This window comes from Meleagris gallopavo, chromosome 2 (assembly GCF_000146605.3).
Source record: "Meleagris gallopavo isolate NT-WF06-2002-E0010 breed Aviagen turkey brand Nicholas breeding stock chromosome 2, Turkey_5.1, whole genome shotgun sequence".
NCBI lineage: Eukaryota > Metazoa > Chordata > Aves > Galliformes > Phasianidae > Meleagris > Meleagris gallopavo.
In genome coordinates this window covers 8,216,149-8,237,360 of record NC_015012.2, presented here as the reverse complement: position 1 = coordinate 8,237,360, position 21,212 = coordinate 8,216,149, and the positions used below count along the sequence as shown (strand labels likewise).

The following is a 21,212-nucleotide window of genomic DNA, read 5'->3' as shown; positions in this document are numbered from 1 at the left end:
GCCTGGTAACGTATCTATTGGATGTTTTTTCACCACAGTGTAAATGCACTGGTACGCACAGCCGTGCACTCACATGCTGTTCACTACAGGTATCTCCTTCCACTCAGCACAAGAGTTAACCTACAGTTCTGAGTTTGGGTGGTCCCAGAACACCCATTATGGAACATGCCAATTAGGAAGACCAGTATGTTCAGATCATCCACCAGGAAAAGGCTTAAAAGGGAAGGGGACTTATTTAAGCACTGGTTTCATTTTAAATGAATCAAAGAAATTTTATGCTCCAACTTGCTGAATCTTTGCAAAATAATTATTCAGAGAAATATCTCTATTTCAATTTTTGGCTCAGATCACCTTAGAAAAGATAAACCAATGTAAGAAAGGGAAAAGACAAACAAAAGGGCCATTAATTTTATAATCAAGCAAATAAGACCATTTGCCAAGTCTAAGAGAGTCAACATTTCACAGGATCAGTTTGACTACAGTATAAGGGCCCCAAATGAAACTATTTTAGAAACAGTTTAACAGAAAGCCTATGAATAAGAGACTGCCCATTTTTTAAAATAAATTAAACAATTAAAAACTTAACTGGATGTAGCATCAGAGTTCTTTAATTTCTAAAAATGTATAAAACGATTTCAGTTTTCAGTGCATTAACAGCAAATAACACCAGATTCTGCAGAAAATAATTGCTAAGACCCTCAGCAATCATAACAGGCAATATGCTGAGATCCTCCTAGATTCTGAACTCTAAAAAATCCATAATGAAGAACACAGCACTGAATTTGTCAAACGTATTTCCAGTTCGAAGATGCAGAACAGGTACCTGAAAAGGAGTTCAGGCTATGAAAGGACTTTTTTGAACACAAAAAGTATTTAACTGTGACACTCTTTACCATTTTAAATTTTACTATCCTTAAAATTACAGTTACTGTTCTTATTGTTGCCACTCTTTTTTCTTTACTGGAAAAATCTTTCAATAATTCCCTTTTCACTTATCTGCACATTATTTAAATCAAGCAGAAAAATGAAAGCCCTATCTCCCAAAATACAGGGCAAAAAAAGAAATCAATTAAGACTTTCAGATAAAGATACATATATGGATAACTGCTGAAGCAGTTAAGAGGAGTTTTGCCATCTTGAGTGACATGAGAACTCCACAGAAGGCCTGCACTCCTGCATATAGCTGACTCCACCTACTTCTCTCCCATGTCCTCCCCTCCAAATCCTAAAAAATATCATTTATTTATTAAGAAGTTAATAGGCATTTCTGTCCACTGAAATAGATGCATCAGAACAGGACTTCTACTCTTGCTTCCTACTTGATGGTTCAGAAAAGCCATGTTAATAATAATTTGTTTCATGACAAGGTCACCCACTTAGTTGACCAAGAGAAGGGAGTATATGTTGTTATTTTATTTTTTTCCCATTTCAGTACAGCTTTTGGTATTTTCTTTTACAGTATCCTTCTGGACAAAATGTCCAGCATACAGCTAGCCAAGTACATAATGTAGGTTGGGTTCAAATGGTTATAGTAAGCTGAGTTACATCAGGCACTAGTGGGGTGCCTCAGGGATCTATTTTAGGGCAAGTTCTCTTTAATGTTTTCAAAAGTAGCCTGGATGCAGGACTCAAATACAAACAAAGCCAGTTTGTGGATGATACTAGGCTAAGAAGAGTTGTTGAATCCCTGAAGAGTAGAGACCTTGCAGAGATGTTCACAAATTAAGAGTGCTAGGCAATCACCAACCACATAAGTTTAGCAAAAGCAGGTCTAGATTCTGGACTCTGCACCTGGAATGGAGCAACTCTGGATGAATGAACAGACTGGAGGATGAGAGGCTGCAGAGCACTTCTGTGGAATGGCATCTGGAGGTTTCAGTTGATGGCAAGCTGAATGAATAAACAGTGTGCCCTGATAGCCAAAAAGGCCAATGATACGTGGGAGTGCTAGTCAGTCAATGGCAGTGGTCACAGCACCAAGCCTGCCAGAGTTAAGGAAGTGTTTAGACAATGCTCTTAGACATAGGGTTTAATTTTTAGTTAGTTTCTAACTAACTTTCTGGCTTTAGTATGAAGCCGGGAGTTGGGACTTAAAGATCGTTTTAGGTTCCTTCCAACCCAGGATATTCTGATGTTATTACTGTGATAATTTCTCCAAAGGCTTCTTTGCAAACCACCGCCATTTACCTAGATCCAACAAAATAAAACACCAAAATTAAACAAAAGAACAAATCAAGAATACTAGGCACTATTCTGTAAGAGCATTTTTCTTATTTGAGAAAACAAAACTCCAGAGTTTGAGGTTTGCCTTTCTAGAAATGCTGCACTTCTTCACAAGTCCACAGAAGAAATCATTAAAGAAGACTGATAACAAATTGAAAAGAGATTTGGCCCTACCATTCTGAAAAGCAAAGACTGAACTGGAAAGAGGCAGATCTCCAAGGCTTAGTGCTTCACATTAACTTGCTTTCTTTTCCAGACAATTTAAGATTGACTCCCTCTACAAAGACACTGACCATTTAGCGTAGGAAGTCTGATAAGGTGAAGAGACAGCAGTGCCAGAAACTGAAACAAATACATCATGTATTTCTGGTTTACTTTTGGAGATTTTGCTTCCCAAGACAGCTATTCAATTACAAAAATACACAATGCAGATCTCTTGCTTTCAAAGACCTGCATATAAAATTGATTTTCTGAATAACTGAAGATAATTCCAGAGAATTACTGTAGCAGAGGGTCTTTCTTGAGAGAAGCCAGAGAGTATGCAGAAGCGTAAACAGGTATCAAGGATGTCCTTCCAAATTTCATCTAGAAACTGAGATATAAAATATCTTAGAACAGAGCCGATCCAGTCTGATCTGGATTTTAAGCACTGAAAGAGTATGACTCTTGCCCTAGTATCTATTACTGTCACCCTCTAACTGAAACAGAAGCCAGGTCAGTATTTTTGTTAATTCTCCAAGGCTGTGCCTGCATTTGGCAAGCACTGCAGCATTCCAGGAGTGGAACTACAGAGTTAAACGCCTCAGTGCTGAGGAGCTGACACCCACACCATGTTTGTTGCAGAACAGGCAGGGAAGAAGCAACTGTGACTCTGGATTAGTCCTAGTCTGGTCCCTTTGACTGAATGCACACTGACTGCTAGAGTGCAGCAAGTGTATTCCAGGAACATGTCTTAGATTAGTCTCATCCAAAAGGAATTCAGTTCGTGCTCCAAAACCTCTCCATAACAAACTTACGTACTGTAAGTGGGAAGTTCAGCACACTCAGTACTATTAGCACAGCCCTGAACTGACAAACTAACACAGTAATTCAGATGCACCTTGCTGATCTGCAGGAGCCAGTTTTAAGACTAACAGTGGAACTATCTGCCTCATATGGTCAAAACAGTTCTCCCTCCAAGATTACAACACCCAGGCAGGAAGTGCCAGAAAGAGGTTCACTCTGGAACAAGACAGTTGGTAGTCAGAGCAAATAAAACACTTTAGGAGATACATATTTTTTTTTTAATCTCAAAAAATGCACAGAGATGAAAACTGACTTACGGTCACCATAGAAGCAAGAAGTTCAAGACCTCTTAACAAAAATTTCTACCAAACAAAGAGAATTTAAATTCTTACCACTCAATTGTGTTACTCAGGATTAGTATGCTCACAGTAAGAACAAAGAAGCAAACAGCTACTCTAGCACCACAATTTACAGACAGGTGAATTATTGTGTATTAACTCCCCAAGACTTTCAGAATAGATCTTCTCCATAAAGGATTCTTTTTTAGAGGAGCAGCTGGGAGATGAACAGAGAAAGAACCTCTAGTCTCAGAATCTTTCTGCTAGATGTTCTCATTCCTTCCTCGAGATGAAATTATAATGCTGAAGAAAATGGGACAGATACTAATTTGGTCTTGCTCCCACTGCTGGGTTCTACTCTGGAGATAAGTTATATATAAACAAATTTCATATGAACCACCTGAAAATTTCAATTGGAGTCCTAACTGAATATACCTCCTGACAAATTCAATTTTTCTCCTAATAAAATAAAAAGTTATTCCTAGAACTAACAAGCAGATGATGGTACTTTGGTCTGAAGCATCAACAATTTTTTGTACAGAAAATAATTATTTCACTAAGCCCATGAAGAAAGACTGGCATTTATACCAGATACTTAATACACCAGAATATCTTTGTAACAAAGGCAGTAGTTAACACAAGTCATGCCTTGAGACAAAAATGTTCTCAGTTTAAATACCTGCACCGATCATGGTGATTGGAGATTCAATATATATCCATTCATCAGTATATATACCAGAGTGAACAAAGATAAGTCCATCAAAATGAGCTTCCTGAACTCCACCAAGAGCATCCTCAATGGTATCATAATACTAGAAGAAAAGGGAGAAGTTCAGAGAGATATCCATGCAGAGGTGCATAAATATTCTTAAGAATAACTGCTTAGAAACATACCAACATATTTTCTCTTCCTTTATATCTTGCAGGATTACTGTAGAAGTGTTCAGCAAAACCTGGCTTTACATGTGCTCCTTTGTACTGAAACAGGGAAAACAGTTTATGGTAAGTTGCAGACAGGTGGAGCTGAGTGCACAGCCAGACACCTGAAGGTACAGATAAGGGATCTGTTTATCACTTAACAAGGTACTTGCTATTTTCAGTTAGTTTCAGGATCTAAGTATCATATTTGACTTCCCACATCAGGCACTCAATTGTAAGTGGCAGCACCAAAAACGAAGTCTGAATCTTAAAAGAGTGACCAGCTCTTACACAGCCAGAGGCCTATGAAGGAACTGAAATGTGACAATAAATGCTGTGTATGTGCCCCACAAACAATGCTGTTATTTCCATACTTTGATTGTAGCTGCTTACCACAAAACAAATTGCATTTATACGGTGAAAAAAAATAATCTTGTACATCTTCACATCTGATTTAGTACTGCACCAACCTGCCAAGTTTTAGTTAATGAACTTCTGAAGTTTAAAAGCAAATATACATCACATTGTGTAACAGATCAATTTTGATATTTTATTTATTTCCCTCTTCTACATTTTTCAAATATCACACCCAGACATTCCTACAGTGTTTTGATACTTCGGATTAGAGGTTCAATCACATGCCTTTAAAGTAATCTGCTTAGCTCCAATCGTGTCAGCTGTAAATCACTATTTAAGCCCAAGTGATATCTTTCTTTTGCTAAAGGAAGAAGTGCATGAATCTCACAATCAGCATGCACATGTTTAATATACCTGATTACAACATCTCTGAAATCAAGAAATAACTTCAGATATTTCCCTATTGCATAACAACACAGGAATCTCTCCTATCTCCTTAGTCTTGCTATCTCACTTACTTTCAATTCCAAAACCCAAATCATTGCTGTATGGTCACCTATGTTCCAGAAGTCAAGATTTTTTACTTTCATAAATCACCTTTAAATTGAAGCATAAATTAATACTACTGTTACCAGTTGCTGAAAGCTTTCCTTCCAGGGATTTGGATGTTCATATTCTTCTGGATTAATCTGATAAAATTTACCAGCTTCAGGATGCATCATTGGACGTGTGTACTCAAATACTTCCATATACAGTCTTTTCCTGAGTAGAAGTGTCAATCACAGAACAAAATTAATGTACTACCCATTCCTCTTTCATTTTAACACACCACACTAAAAACACATATATTTCATCCCCCAACAGGATTCAACATAGTTCACAACAACGAATTTGAAAAAGATCAGTACCAAACACATAAACACCTTCCAAGCAATTTCTCTACTGGACTGACTTCTGTGGTTTTGTAAAATAACTTCTGATATGTTTCAGGATCCAAATGGTCACATTCTCAACATGTAACTGAAATGTAGGGAGAATTTCCTTTAAGCTACACTGCTTGTGAAATCAGTGTCTAATTGTGTATTAACTGCAGCAGTGCTTTAGCAGTTAGGAAAGCTACCATAAGAACAACAAAACACTACTAAGTGTGCCACCAATTCTTCTCCATCTTACAAAAAAAAAAAAGGCAGAAAAAAATGCATTCAAAGAGAACAAATGATTTACCATATCTCAAGAAAAATTCCATCATTGGACAGATTACACAAGCTTAAAAGAAAATAATGCTCCAGCTAAAAAACAACTGGATTGTTTTGTTTAGTGTCAGAATACAAATAGTTGCAGTGCCTGAGCTGAATGACATTAGGTCTAGCCTTACAGAACGCCACTGAATCTTAGAAAATGTAACTCAGCTAACAAAATGTCATCAAAATTCACCTGAACAAAACAAAACAGCACTTCTGTGATGCCATACTCAAACTCGGTTATTAGTATTAATCTCTACCCCAAAACAAATGAAGAACAAAACAAATCCCAGCATATGAAACACACTACTTTTCCTTACTAAATAATGTTAATTTAGATCCCGTTAATCCACGTTCTCAATAACCCCAGGGTGAGTGAACTTATATGTCAGAAAACAACCAGAGTATCCAAACATTAAAACAAACAAGCAAAAAAAGAAAAAGAAACCAAACCAAACCCCAAATATGTAACACCAGACCAACGTGCACTTGACATCAAGATATGCATTTCTTCTCAAGTCAAATACAAACCCCATGGAAATGTGAAGAAGGTTAAAGAGGGGAAGAACAGAAGGAGTGCTGCTGAAGGAATAGCTCACTGCATTTTAAAGTCATTATTTAACTAGTATTTATACAACTAGAGAATCAGAAGTGTTACTGTTTAACACGCCTGATCAGAAATTCTAAGTAACCAAATAATGCTTGTGTAAACCAGAGATACTGAAATACAATTTGTTTAAACGCAACTAATTGCAGTTCCTAACCAATAGTTCATTTTCTCCATTGTCCTGGCATCTCATGCAGCACAGCTTATATTTCTCAAGATAATGAGGAATAGCTTTTCACTTACCACAAAATTGGATCATTAGCCAGCTCACTGAAGCGTTTACACACACAAGCTGCTCTGCAGAGATCCTGCTCCAGCAGGTAGGAGAAGATCTTTAGAACCACTTCATCTGGCAACTTTTCCTGAAGATACTGTTCTGCAGGTGCTGCTATTAAACAGTGATTTATGTAAGGTTACTGACATATTTAAGCAGCCCAAATTCTGATCAAAATACATCGCCAACTTGCCACTTGCAAGATTCCAACTTACAGTTCAAAAATTACAAATTTTAAGTGCCCTTCATCACTTCATCATTTTATCTTCAAAATTTGAAGATAAAACTAGGTAAATGGTTGACCCTGGTGTCAGGTAGAAGCTATATATTGACAAAAACCAGCTAGTAAGGGTATTTCAGATACACTGGCTCTTTACTATTAGCTTTGCCGTGGCTCAACTAACCCATACTATCCATGTAATAATGATCCAGTACCAGAATCAGCAGTTCAAATATTCTGAAACAAAGGAATTTACCCAAAAGCAGTCAGTCTGAAGAAGATACTAGTAAAACTTCCCTACCTCCACACAACAAACACATTATGAAGAAATATGCCTGGGATGTAGGAAGCCATCAAGCAGTAAATCCAAGATATCCTTCTACTTACTCCTGCTTAAGTGTTTTCTCATAAAATTAGAAAAGAAAAATAAAAATGAAGCCAAATGAAGCACTAGTCTTGCCTGATGATGTGTTTTTTGAGAAAGGTTTGAGAATATGGCATTCTTCTCATTGCTTTGCAGAGACATCAGTGCACTTGATACCCCTGCCGTTGTGCACATCACATACAACAGCTTATAGCAAAAAGGCCATCTGCAGTCTGCATTCTCATGAGGACCTTCCATGGCAGGTATCCTTGCAACAGTGTAGTTCTGTTTTTAGAGGTCATTTGTTTGGTTATTGCCTTTAAGATCTTTTCTCAGGCAGAACCATACAGAACAGCTTCCAACTTTTAGTGGATTTGTATGCAAGGCATTAAGAGCTTCTGCTATATTCATAATGCAATTACATCCATGTAATGCTCCTTGCATTATTAATTTTTTCCTAGAACATCTAAACCAAGGGAGCAATACAACTGTGATTTTGACTATTACAGAGAGAATGTTGAAGTGACCCTCAGACAGAAGACTACCAAATTTGAGGGAGTTAGATTCAGAAAAACAGTTTCCAAATGAGGTCTCCCTCACATATACAAGATGGCAGAAACTCTGAAACATTGTTGTCTCTGCAGTGACTTCCCCTAAACCTGTTCCTTGGGTGACATTCACATAATGGTGCAACAAGTGATTCACAAAAGCCGATTTTCCCTGCTGGTCTTAACAGTAACAACAGAGGGGCAGAAACTCTACAAACACACCACTCCAGTCAAACAAAAATCAACGCTGTACAAAAGGAAAAAAGTCTCACTATTCTCTCTCAAAACAAATTTTTAAGTTGCTAGTATTGATCATGGAGAGAAGAAAGAATCACCAGAACTTCTTCCTCATTCTTACCTGCCCCCCTCCAAATTTACATTTTTCTGGACCAACTCTTCAGTGCAGCTTGTTAACAAGCTACAGAACCACCAGCATGGGTGCAAGGAAGGAGACAGGAATGAATGTCCAGAAGTCAGGCAAGACAGTTCTTTTCAGTAGCAGTATTATTAATGCCATGCACTATTATTATTTTTAATAATAAAAATCTTACAGGCTGAAGCCAGTAGATTACCAAAACTAACGACGTGCAAGCAAGTAGTCTGGAAAGGTCTTATGTTCAAGATAGACTTGTAGAACCCAAGATATAGGGAACATGTGCCAACTCATGAGGTGAGTACAGCCAGGAGTCATCCAAAAATGCTACCTGACATTAAATGCTGGTTTTTAAGAAGGTATTTTTCCACTGGAGTTGAAGTTTTTTGCTGTATCAAACAGGCAACAGCAACTCATTCTACAGTCCCAATTACCCTTGAAATGCATCACAGGATTGCTGGGCATTGCTTCTGAATTCATCTTTTTCTGGTAGCATTCCAGTTAGATGGAGATACAGTCTTAAAAGCTAAAACATAATGTTGTGAACGCAGGACAGTAAATATTCTCAGAGACCTCCCATGACCTGTCTTCTGCTTTTAACATACAAATGTTTGAGGCATGCAATGTTATCTTCCTCCCTAGACAATTGGTTTCTTGACTAAACAGCCTGCAGAACTTCATCTTCCTTTACGTTTACATGTAAGTTAAGACTTGACTAAGTTTGAATGGAAAGGGGAAGTTCACTTGAATAGTGTCTCCCACTGCTCAGAATTTCTTTCTGTTTCCTTCCTAGGCCACAATATAAGATAAAAAAAACTGTATTTAAATGTGTTTCTGTCACTGGAAGAAATAGTAACCAACTTTGACAGCACAAAAAAAATTTCTTCTTGAGGAAAAACCAACATCACATATTGCAATTTGCCAAGTAATTTTAACTGGAAGGCATTTAATTAGGCACTACTTGCAAAATGGAGGTTTTTTTTTTTTTTTTTAACAAGTATTTGCTGTCCTCTTCCACCTTTACCTTACTTCCACCTTACTTCCTTCAGATGTAAGACACTCAAGCTGCCTTTCTGCTCAGTCAGAGGCAAGGTGCAGGTATGTTCTTTTCCGAAGTTTACAAAAACAGACCTTTAAAACTGCATTGCCCTACCTGGTGACTAAAGCAGAATTGTTAGTTTTCCAGCTGCCAGGAATAGCAGTACACTATTCCATGCGCTTGAAAAGCTTTCATACTTAACCTTCATTTTGTCAGTATGAATAAAAGTAAATTTTTAAAAAGACAAAATTTAAGAGGCTTTTACCAACCTTGACCACTACTCTAACATGACAATTCAAATACTGATGATTATTAATAAAGATTATTAAAGATTAATAAAGATTATTAATAATATAGTAAAAAGTTAAAAATCAGAAACATAGCTGGCTACATCACTCTTTTTCCACAGGATGTGCTTCAATTCAAATTCTTTTTATTTTTCAATTTTTATTTATACTTCTGTTGATAGTATAGCATTAGTAAGATGGAGGGCAGGAAAACTTGCCTGAAAGTGAATTAGCCTTTGTACAAAGGTGAAGAATGCCATCCTGTGAATCTTGAGTTGTAAATTATGTATTGTATGGATCCCAATTTTTGTCCATTTAATGGTGAGGACAGTGACTAACAGCTTTTGCTTTGAACAGAGGCCGTTAGTAAACATATTTTCTTGCTAAGAAACAGATGTCAGAAAACATGGCATACGTGATTTTGGATATAAATCTTTAGGAAAAGGCAAAAAAAATCAAAAAGGTAGTAAGTTCTGTGAGCCACAGGCTACGGACTTATCTGATGTATGGAATAATCAATAAATGATCCAATAACCTAGAGTTTCTGTATGTACTGCAACTCGAGTTCAGAGAAAAAAAAAGAAGCTAATTGTCTCTGAACTCAATTCTTCCAAAGATGGTTAAAAGGCATCAACTACCCAATATAAAATGAAAATGCAAATATATGATGTAGCATGAGAGGAAAAAAAGCCCTGCACAATAATAAACAAAAAGGAAGAGAACAGAAGACAAGTGGTACTGAAGGTTGAAAGATCACAGCGGAAGCAGACATTTACAGCTCAGTTGATACAAGGAGACAGTCAGAACAGTACTGAATTTAAAATTTGCTTATGCATCTCATGTAAGAAACACAGCTCAATAATATTTTTTCTTGTCTAAACTTCTATTTTCTTCATTTCGTATTATTCTACTGAAAAGGGTGCAAGTGAAGTGATTTGCGCGTTTGCTGTAACGTGTGACTTTCTCAAGATGACTATATTCATTAGTCTTCCTATCTCAAGATTGGAAGCCACTATCCTTTAGCACCAGGACTATTTGGGGACTGAGTTCCAGAGAAAAGAAAAAAAAAAATATGTCAAAACTTGAAATAATCAAAAATAAGTTTGGAATATTTTCAGGAAGAGCACATTAAAATTTCGAAATAGCAACTATTTCAGAGCAGCAGTTGTTCTGAAATAAGGATGAAAACTAGGAATAACCTTCTTCAGCTTCTGATTCTCACCCAGATGGACACACTCAAAAGCACTTCTCAGAGTCCATACAAGGAAGAATGGTTCTCTGCCCAGACATAACCCTGCACTACTAGACCCACACCTTCATTTCATCTACAGTTCTTAAGCAAACAGCTATTTGTTCCAAATGATAACATACCATTTCCACTCATGATATTCCAGAAAATCTCATGCTTATTCAGTCACAATAGCTACCATTATCTATGCTAACAACAACAACAAAAAGACAAGAAAATATTGTAGCAATTTGCATTGACAGAAATTTAGAGTCACAACTCAGAAAACTCGAAGGGAAAATAAAAAGAGTAGCCATCATCCATATTGTGAGAGATATTAATAGCAAATAGTTTGACAAGAACACTCCCTTGTCCAGCTGTGACTGGTTTCAATACAATCTCAAGAGTACAATTACAAAAAACAGTTTACAATTCCATGGTGGAGAAGCCTCCACAATTCCAGTACCTTGCCCAAATGAGCTCAGTAATGCAACAAAAGCAACATGCAGCAAACACGTGGAAAATTCCCTTTTAAGTGTCGTGTAAGGTGTGAGGATTTTATACAAAATTACCCACATCAATAAAGTAAGGAGGTCAGTAAGAGCATAATGAAAAATGTATCAGAAGCGAACAACCTTGAAGGAAAATCACAAACTGTTGAGAGAAATTGAGCTTATGATAGTAAGACTTTGCACCATGCTTTCAGTATCAGATTGGGAAATGAAACTGGAAGTAAAATTACAAGCTGATGTTTGGTTTTGGTCATTTCAAGTATACAAACCTATGGTTAAAAGATTCTTAAATAGCTACAGAAATTCAAAGATAGAACGATAGCATGTAGGAGGGGATGTAAAATGGAAGGTTTGAAATAAAAATCTGTACTAGGGACCAGATTCTAAAGTCAGACTAAAACCAAGGTTCCAAATCTGAAGCTCAGAACAAGCTTCTAGTTGTCCTTTTACTGAAGTTCCTCAGTTGGAGAAAAGAAAAAAAAAGTTGGGGAGAGGGGCGGGTATCAAAGGTGTATTTTGCCCCCTAATCTTTGTACAGTTATTACCTGATAAATCCTGGGATTTTCCAGATACTCTGGCACGTTTAGCTCGGTGACCAAAGTTTTCAGTAGCTGAAGTGGAGGCACCCTTTAACAAAATAAATCAGAATTCATTTGGTCATTAGGTAAATTATAGAAAGCGCTGCCTATTCTGAGACAAGTACTACTTCACAGTTGAAACCAAATCAAGTTACCTCCATACTGTTCTTTGTAGGGCAAGCTGTTCTTTTAGGTAGAAGAGTTTTTCTGCGAAGTTGGTATGGACTATTTTGTGCACCAGGACCTGATTCTTCTGCAACCATATCTGCAGGTACATCATCATCTGTCAATAACAGCAACAAAAAAGGTTTGTCAGTTAGAATTGTAGGATGTTTTTTTATACCATAAAACCCACAGATTCTTAGATAAATGCACCCAGTCAGGCAAGGGTAGGAAAAGTGCTAAAGCACAGGGAATATTTGACAAAATGTAGTTTTACGAATGCTGTGTCCACATTAAGAAGCACATTAAAAGCAAAAATGAATTAACCTATGTTCAACACACATAAACAGCAGCTATACCACAAGCTATGTTGTTTTTTTTTTTAAGAGAAGTGATTAAGATAGGGTTTCACTTTATTTGCAGATGTTATTCACTATACTAATTTCATCACCCCATTAGCTCAAGGTTTTTATCTCTGTAAAACTATTGTAACAAGGACCACTGGAGCTTTGCTATTAAACTGAGGTTATCAAGAAAAGCCTTAGAAAATAGGGCATTTACTTTAAAACTCATGGCAGATTTTTCCAAAATATTTCAGGAATACTTCAGTATACAAATCCTTTGGTAAAATGGAATAGGAAGACAGAACACGAAGTAGCTTTAAAGAGGGGAGGAAACGCAGAAAGTGTGATACCAATTTAAGATATTCATTTACCACTTTTGATTCCTATATGTAAAATTATATGTATTTTTAATTATGCAACATATCCAGCAAAGCAAGGGATTGTTTATTGTCAGACATCCTACAACTAGGATTGCATAATGCAATTACAATAATTTCACAAAGACCAATACAAAAGTCCTCAAGAAAATAAATCAAAACCTTGTTTTCTGCTAAAGTAAAAGCTGTACTTTCTGCAGATACATAACTGTAGGGGAAAAAAATCAGACTTATTTTTAGTTTTAATGCTTTTTCATTTTTGAACTGGATAAAACATGATGTACAAGTGATGGCCAGAAAAGCAATACTGTAGAATAAGCAGTTTTCTTGAAAGTATTAGCATGAAAAGACAAAACTAAACAAAACCACCATAGCAAAAACACATACTCTGCATCCTTCAAGTATTAGGACAGTCCATACTAATAAAACACACACACAAAAAAAAGTTCTAAAACTATTCTTTCTCTACCTTTCCAGATAATAATCTCACGAGCTTCTTTTCCCCAAATATAAATTGTAAGAAAATTGCATTTACGTAGGTTTATGCACCCTGTCATAGCCCAAGCTGCTATGCTAGTGACACCTAACCAACAAAAGTCTGAAGAAAAAGTTATCTCAGTGCCTTCTTGTTCTTCTCCAACTCCACCTTTTTGCTTGCAGCAACATGAGATTGAGCACAGCGAGTGAAACCTTGAACATTTTTTTAAAATAACAAAACTCCCAAGTTAAACTAGACTAGCTTACTTACCCTCTGCCCCCCCGTTACTTACTTGACAGACCCACTAGCAGTGGAGGACTTGTCTGTCTCTGAAGAATGTTTATCCATTACACAGAGAAATATCAATACATGACCTGCAGTGCATGTCCCTGTGACAAGGCCAGCACAGCTCTGGCATTGTGCTCCCACTGGAGGCTGTTGATGCCTTACTAGGTGACTGACCGCACCCCCATGATTCAGCCATGGAATTTTACATGTTTGTGACACCTCTGACAGAAAATACTGTCGTCAAGCAAAACACAAGGCATCAGAAGCTGGAAGAGAAAGCCTACGAGAGAAGAGCTCCCAGTTTCCCTCACACACAGCCATGGCAGGGAGCTGTGGTCTGAAACGGGCCTTGCAGCAGCCCAGAGCAAGGCTCCCTCACAACCAGACTGGCACCTGTCTGCGCTCAAACACTGCACACCACTATATTCACACCCCATATTTCCCTGTCTACAGTCGAATAGAGTAATTATTAATTCTGTTGCTGATCCCTGTTACTTAGGGATTTCGAGCATCTTAAGCCTCTTCTCATTTCACAGTGAACATGGGGCATGTCAGAACAGCAATATTTTTTTTTCTTGTTCTTCATAGTAAATACAATAGTTCAAAACTGCCCCATGGAACACAGGAAAAATATAATAAGCAAAAGAAAAAAAAAATCAAAGCGCAGAGGTTTGATCTCTCAGTAGGTGATGAAAAGGGCAATGGGAAAACCCCAATTGGGTTCTTAAAAGAAAACCAGCAGAAGCTGCTGAACATATAACATATTACCACTGCAAAGAAGATAGAAGTCTGTGGGGGTAGCGTGGAAGTAAAGGTCAGTTTGGCTGAAACACTGAGAGACTGGCTAAGCAGAAAGGAAACGTACTCATTTTTTCACAGCATATTTAGAAGGATGGCAAGAGTCCTGCTCAAAGATCACCTTCCTAGCACAGATGACATTAAGAGATGCACTCATTCACTCAGACTTCACAGCAGGCACTGGAAGAATTAAAATCTCCCTTCTTCCATCTGGCTAGCAAGGAGGGCACCTGAGGGAAGCGTGGATGCGAGCAGCAAGGCCCAGGAGCAGGGCAGGAGCATTAATGTTACCTCTCCTTAAAGGAGTAACATGACAACACTCATAATTTTGCCTGGAAACCTTCTGTGCTAAGCAAGCATTCTGAAAATTCTCCCCTAGAGACACTCACATAAACATAGTCCTGTTTTAAGGAAAGAAAAAATGACAGTCTCAATGCCTCCAAAACATTTTGAGAAAACCAACTGAAGAGCAACAGTACTGGCTTCTGCATCTACTAACATAAATAAAAGGCATTATCAATATCTGCTGACGGTAGAAGCGTTTGCCTGATAAAAGCCATTAAACAAATTCAGGGGAGCAAGTGTGTAATATTAATGCTCTCATACAACACCTGCTGAAATGATTCCCAGATGCTGTCAAAATTTTAAGTCAATACATTTGTGGTGTAAGAGATTAAAAAAGCTGAGTCTGTTCTCAAACATTTACCTGTAGTGCTTTATATGAGTTGTATTATGTAAGAAGATAAAAATATTTTATTTGAAATTATTGTTTTTTTTAAATTAAAGGGTCAAAACCTGTGTCCGTAAAACACCATGGGAAGATACGCTGCCAACCGATTGAGATGATAGCCCCCATTACTTTTCATTGCCTAGAACCGCAGTGTCTAAGAAAGGAAGAGTAAAGCTTAAGGGAATAGAAAAGGAAGAAAAAAATGCAAAAAAGGACAGAAATGAAGATAAACTAACTAGAGAACGTAACTACACGGCTGTAGTTTTGTATTTGCACTTACAATGGTTACAAAAACATGAACATCTCAGTAACAAATTGTCAGCACTCCAAAAAAAACCCAAGGAGAAACCACCACCATTTTCTTTAAATAAAAACACTCTGGGAGTGAGCTGTTAAATGGCTGTATGTTTCAGCAGTGCAATAGGAACTCATCCTATGTCCTTGCAAACCCTCCCAAAGAAATGTCACATTCTTCTATGAGCAGATTCAGTAGCAAGTAAGAAATGACTGCATATGTGTAAGGTACATTCTACTCCTTACCTGAGAGAAAAACAAAACAAAACAAAAACACCCATGGAACTTTTCCCACCAATTCAGGGCAGCATTTAAGGCTTAGTTTATGTTATGCATTGCAGATCCATGCAGTCTGCAGTTTGGAGTGGAGACTGCAGAGGAAACCATTTTTATTCAGGAGCTGTCTGAATATTTAACTCGCCTTCAAAGAGAAAGCCACTAGCTGGGAATACCACAATAAAAAAATCTCAACAACTGAGGAAAACAAAGTGCAAAGACAGAACAGAATCATTCATTTGCAAAGAACCTACAGGGGTCATCGAGTCCAACTGCAAGAAGTAATTTATTGAAGCAAGACCTAACATCATAACAGTGAGAACATTTTATGGTCTTTCATGGTCAAGCTCTAGATGACGTATGCATACATCCTCCCTCCCTTCATTTTATGTTTAATGGTAAAAGAAAATGTTGAACTAAGAAATAAATGAGTTTACAGCTACCACTATCCCTAAAACTAAAGATTCTGATAAATATGGTGGTGTGTTTTAATTATCATTATGCAAATCCTGCAGTATTTTCCAAACAGTATTCAAATAAATTTAACTCACACAGATAAAACTAAAGAAGTGGCATTTTTCTAAGGTTCTGAGGGCACAGGTCAACAAGGATTAATCTCTGACAGGAGACAAGGCTGTTTGGAACTGAAAGCAAGAAAAAGATTCAGATATCTCCATTCTGAGTTGCAGGCACCAGTTTGTGATGGCAACAAACCTAAGTTGAAGAGTGCATGCTTTCAGTAGGACTCCAGAAAGATCAGACTGAACGCCATACAGAATAAAGTGATTCTGCCTTCTAGAAAGCCACAACTAGACAAAACAACTATTACTGACTGCTAGGATACTTTAAGCATTCATACAATTTCTAAGCTGATAATAAACCGAAGACATCTTCTTCTCTAACACTATCCAAGCTTATTGTAACAGTTTATTTGATAAACAAGTGTTTAGTGTGTTCACATGTGGAATTTTTTTGTATATGAAGATAATTATTTCTGTATGAGAACTGAAATTCCTGGTACTCGCATAAAGGAAAAAAATTATTTTTAGAATTTACATTTTAAGGTTTTAAACATCAATAATCAAATGAGACAGCTTATTACTCTTTGGAATTAGGTCATGCAGTGTAAGATAACATGATGACCTAAAAAGTGTAAGAATAGATCGGATTGATGCTCAACTCTATTTTTATTTGCTCAAAAGCTTGTGCTCTACAAGACATCTATTTCTATTTACTTTTTTTAACCACAAGGAAGAAGATAATAACTATACAGAGTACTTAAGACTCAGAATATTTCTTCTGTTCTTCTTTGGATGCAATGGAAATTAACTTATCTAAGAATCCAATCTTTTCTCCAACTCAGCTCATAGTGAAGCTCATTACATCAATCCTTATGTAGGTCACCCAAATCAGATGAGAAGAAAAGCATTCTGACAAAGGTCTGTGAGGTCAACTAGCACTATCAAAATGCTGAATATTAAAATACAGCTTATATACACAAGGCAAAAACTTAAGTCCTTAGAACTGGCACAAAGCAGGCAAAGTGAAAGTTGACAACAGGGAAAGAAACTGGCTGCAAGCCCAAAGCTTGTCCCCAGCTGTACTTCTTTAAAACTTATGGACAGTCACGAGCAGCTATTCACATCCCAGCCTTGTCCACTAGGGAATTCATAGTCTAAAACCATCTACCACAAAACCATGTGTGGACACTAATTTAAAAACCCACTCAATACTACGATGAATATTTTCCTTTTCAGAAGCCAGGAGCAGAAAGTGTTAACAAGTATCTGATTCAAAACTCTGGTTTCTTTCCAGAAAACATCCTGCCACTCTCCCCATTATACTAGCATCCAATTAAAGAAAAGTTAAAAACAAATATATTATCATGTGCATTTTTATTAGACACACAGAATAACTGCACAGGTGCCTGCATACTTGAACTGCTTGTTGGATAACTCATTTTAGAAAAGGGAGGAAAGCTTTCTTAGAACTAGCAGCTCTAATAATCAGCCCTGGCAGGTTTCAAACAATAGTACCAACAGACCAGAATAAGATAGTGTTTTTCCTCTGCTATGTTTCCCCAGCTGATAACAGAATTACATCAAAGTAATAAACAGAACTCCAGGTGGCTGCTTTACAATTATTTTATTAAGGAGTTTCTTTCCTGCTTCATAGGCAGCTTGACTCCTGCTCTGAGAAGCTTTCTTTGAGAAGAGACAAGGATTCCTTTTTGGATGCACTCCTTGTTAACAAAGCAATACTTCCAAAGCTGTGGCCTTGCTGCACGGTTCCTTGATGATACTGGGAAAAAGCTGACCAAGTAGATTTTAAGGGTGCAAGAATACAGTCTTTAAGCACTACATAAGAAAGGCACTTAGAAGCCCATCCTCATTACATTTCTACCAGTCAAGAAGGTCATCCTCCTCTTCAGCTTAAACACAGTAACTTTCAACTCATTAAAAACAGCACAGCCAGTGACAAGAATAAAGGCATCCCAAAAACACACCGTAAGAGGTTCGCGTGTTTTATTCTGCATTACAGCTGACCACAGCAACTGTTCTGATCAACCGCCATATTTTAGCTTCTGGCTGTGCTTCAACGCACCTAAACACCAGCAAAACCAAACCTTTCCTCCTCACCTTCTTCCCAAGAAAATTCCTACCTTCCCAGGAAAAGGCATCTCAAACAGGAGATCTAAAACTAACAGGAGGCATATGAGACAATCTATTATTCCCAATAAGCATAGCGTAGCTGAACTATTAAGCAGAAAGGTCACTTTCTTTAATTACACGAAATCTGGATATTAATGATATCCATAAACTACAAAGAATGAATTAGGAGTTTATAAATAACTCTCCTTAGCAATGCTAAAGAATGTACGTCAGGTGGGTTTTGTGCGTCTGTTTCTGGTATCTTAAAAACAAAACAGTGGGGGAAAACACAGTACAGGAGTGAGCAATTCAGTGAGAATGCAGAGATTTTACTTGAGGTTATCTACATCTGAAATCTCAAGTTTTCTATAGCCTCTAACCGATCCATTTGCAGAGATTCTCTTCCAGTGCACAGGAAGCTAAAGAAATCAGTCTCCCCTTGAAATGACAGGAAAGTTTATGTGTAATAAAAAAATCCACATCACTAGGAATCTCATTATGACAATCACTATTGCAACTATTCAAGCATAACTCCCATAGAGCACAATCTCAGGGCACAATCATTTCACCCAACTTTCAGGAAATGAAAGCCTCCCACAGATCTCTTCACCACCAACCACGTCTGCACAGCACTGCTGTAATGCTGGGAGGGGATGGTGGCAAAATCCCCTGCTACTACCCCAGTAGCAGATTGAGAAATGCTTGCCATGCAGAGCCATCTGCCCTGCTGGGACTCTATCAGAATTGACTGACATCTATCAATACATTGGCTCAGATGAAACCCAGTTATGTCAAGGAGCAGTGATATACTGCACAAGGAATTTCCTAAGATTCTTTAAAATAATAAAAAAAAAAAACGTTTACTCAGATGCCTACCATGACAACTAAGGGCAGTCATCAATCTGTCTTGCAGCAGCAAACAAGCCAAGAAATAGGAAAATTAAATCAAGACGTAAGCTGAAATATTTCAGAACTTGTTAGACTAATAGGTGGAGTTAAGACAACAGATTACATGCAAATCAAGGTGTGTTCTGGGACTCATTAATAATTATTGTAGAAATTCTACACATATCTGGAGAAGTTTGCTGCAGAAATTTCCCTAGGGCTGGGTATCTAACTATCTTCATTCTTTGCAGACCAGCAGCCTAGGGTGACTGAGAAGGTTTCCTTCTACAAGAGATTTCTTTTGAGCATCAGTATGTCTCTTCATAGTTAAAACATTAAACAGAATAGAAAACGGCCAGCAACAATGCAAGTTTGGGCTCTTTTTAAGAATCTAGAGGTAAATCTAATCCATTTAAGACTAGAAAGAGGAAAACTTAAATTGGGAAGTGATTGGCCCAGAATTGTATATGATTGTGACAACAAAGTTAAAAGGCAAGTGAGATGAAAGACCAGACAGCTCTTCCTGTGTGCTGGAGGTGAGATGGGCACAGCCAGCACGGTGTTTACCTCTCTAAGCAGGAAGAAAAAGCAGACTGTTAGTGCTTTAAAGCTTACTGGTTTGGGCTGTCATTCCTTTCTGTCTGTACCTTACAATTATGTTACAGTAAAGGAAGAAAAAGCAAAATCAGCCATCAACATAAGCACTCTGTATAATTTAATGTTACTGTAGGAAAACAGGACCACCACGAAAACGGCACAGTTTGATTAATGGGTTTTTATAGATCCCAGATAACACTTTCATGTAGTCTGCTGGATTGTTTTGTTTCTGAAGGCTACAAAAACCTACAAAACCTTTTTTTTTTTCCTTTTAATCCCTACTGGTACAATCACATACCGCACACCAAAAGAAGTTTCCAAGTTGTATTTGGCTGCAGTTGCCATTTACCTAAAACCGTTGGTCCAGGAGGAAGCAAAGGGCCTCAACATGGACTCAGATCCTCTAACCTTGACATAGCAGGGAGGGAAAAAGAACCGTTTGAGTGAATAATACCCATGGTTTTGGATACCCAACAGCATGTCACTAAAAAAGGTAACTGTGAACTGCAAAAGTTAGAGTACGTATTCTGCTATCTCTTCTGGCTGTTTCTCCTAACTCACCATTACAGTGATACTAAACACATGCACTGCTTCCTTCTCCCTTACCCACAGCTCAAGTACTACCATCAACATTTATGCTATTTTGAATGTCATGGTGGAAATGGAGAATTGCAAATTACCAGCATTTGAACAGCCTGACTAGAAACCTAAAAACACTACAGAATACGGAGGAGAAGAAGAGAGGTAGGTAGTGGGAGGAAATCAAAGCAAGAATCCCCCCAAATTACTGTTTTATTGAGTAAAAGGGACAGAATCCCTACTGCAGGGGTATTTACTTGTAATCTGACTTTCAAAAAGGCCATTTAATGATGATTAAGACAGCAACAATAACAAAAACAAAGCAAGCCTCATTTAGCCTTGGCTCAATCAAAAGCATGTTGTATTTAACATAGTTTGGAACGAGCCTGTGTTTTTTTGAAGACCTGCTCTGAGTCAGACGTATCTGATCACTATTTACTCAAAACTTTTCAAAATGCCTTTCCTCCTATTCTATTACTTGAATTACAAACTCCAAAGTGCCTGACAAGAGCAGGAAAGCATGGCTCTATCTAGCTGCATGGAAATGACTGCATAAAAACAACATGGGCAACTACTGCAAAACCAAGCAACATCAGGGCTTGGAAAAGAAAATTCTTTGTTAGTCATTACTTATTTGTTAG

The 21,212-nt window shown here is 37.5% G+C and overlaps 1 protein-coding gene across 2 annotated transcripts in view; it reads right to left on the bottom strand.

Moving 5' to 3' along the window:
- FBXO11 (F-box protein 11) overlaps positions 1-13,859 on the bottom strand; it is a 33,390-nt gene extending 19,531 nt beyond the window's left edge. Inside the window, exons 1-7 of one of the 2 annotated variants that reach the window (XM_010706482.3) lie at positions 13,766-13,859; positions 12,268-12,395; positions 12,080-12,161; positions 6,933-7,074; positions 5,474-5,603; positions 4,461-4,544; positions 4,246-4,378 (exon numbers count right to left, since the gene is read on the bottom strand). In XM_010706482.3, the coding sequence (XP_010704784.1) occupies positions 4,246-4,378; positions 4,461-4,544; positions 5,474-5,603; positions 6,933-7,074; positions 12,080-12,161; positions 12,268-12,375 (679 nt within the window). In that variant the 5' untranslated portion in view covers positions 12,376-12,395; positions 13,766-13,859. Of the gene's footprint in view, positions 1-4,245; positions 4,379-4,460; positions 4,545-5,473; positions 5,604-6,932; positions 7,078-12,079; positions 12,162-12,267; positions 12,396-13,765 lie in introns of both variants that reach the window. The other variant, XM_010706481.3, reaches the window with a different exon arrangement.
- Positions 13,860-21,212: the final 7,353 nt, after the last annotated feature.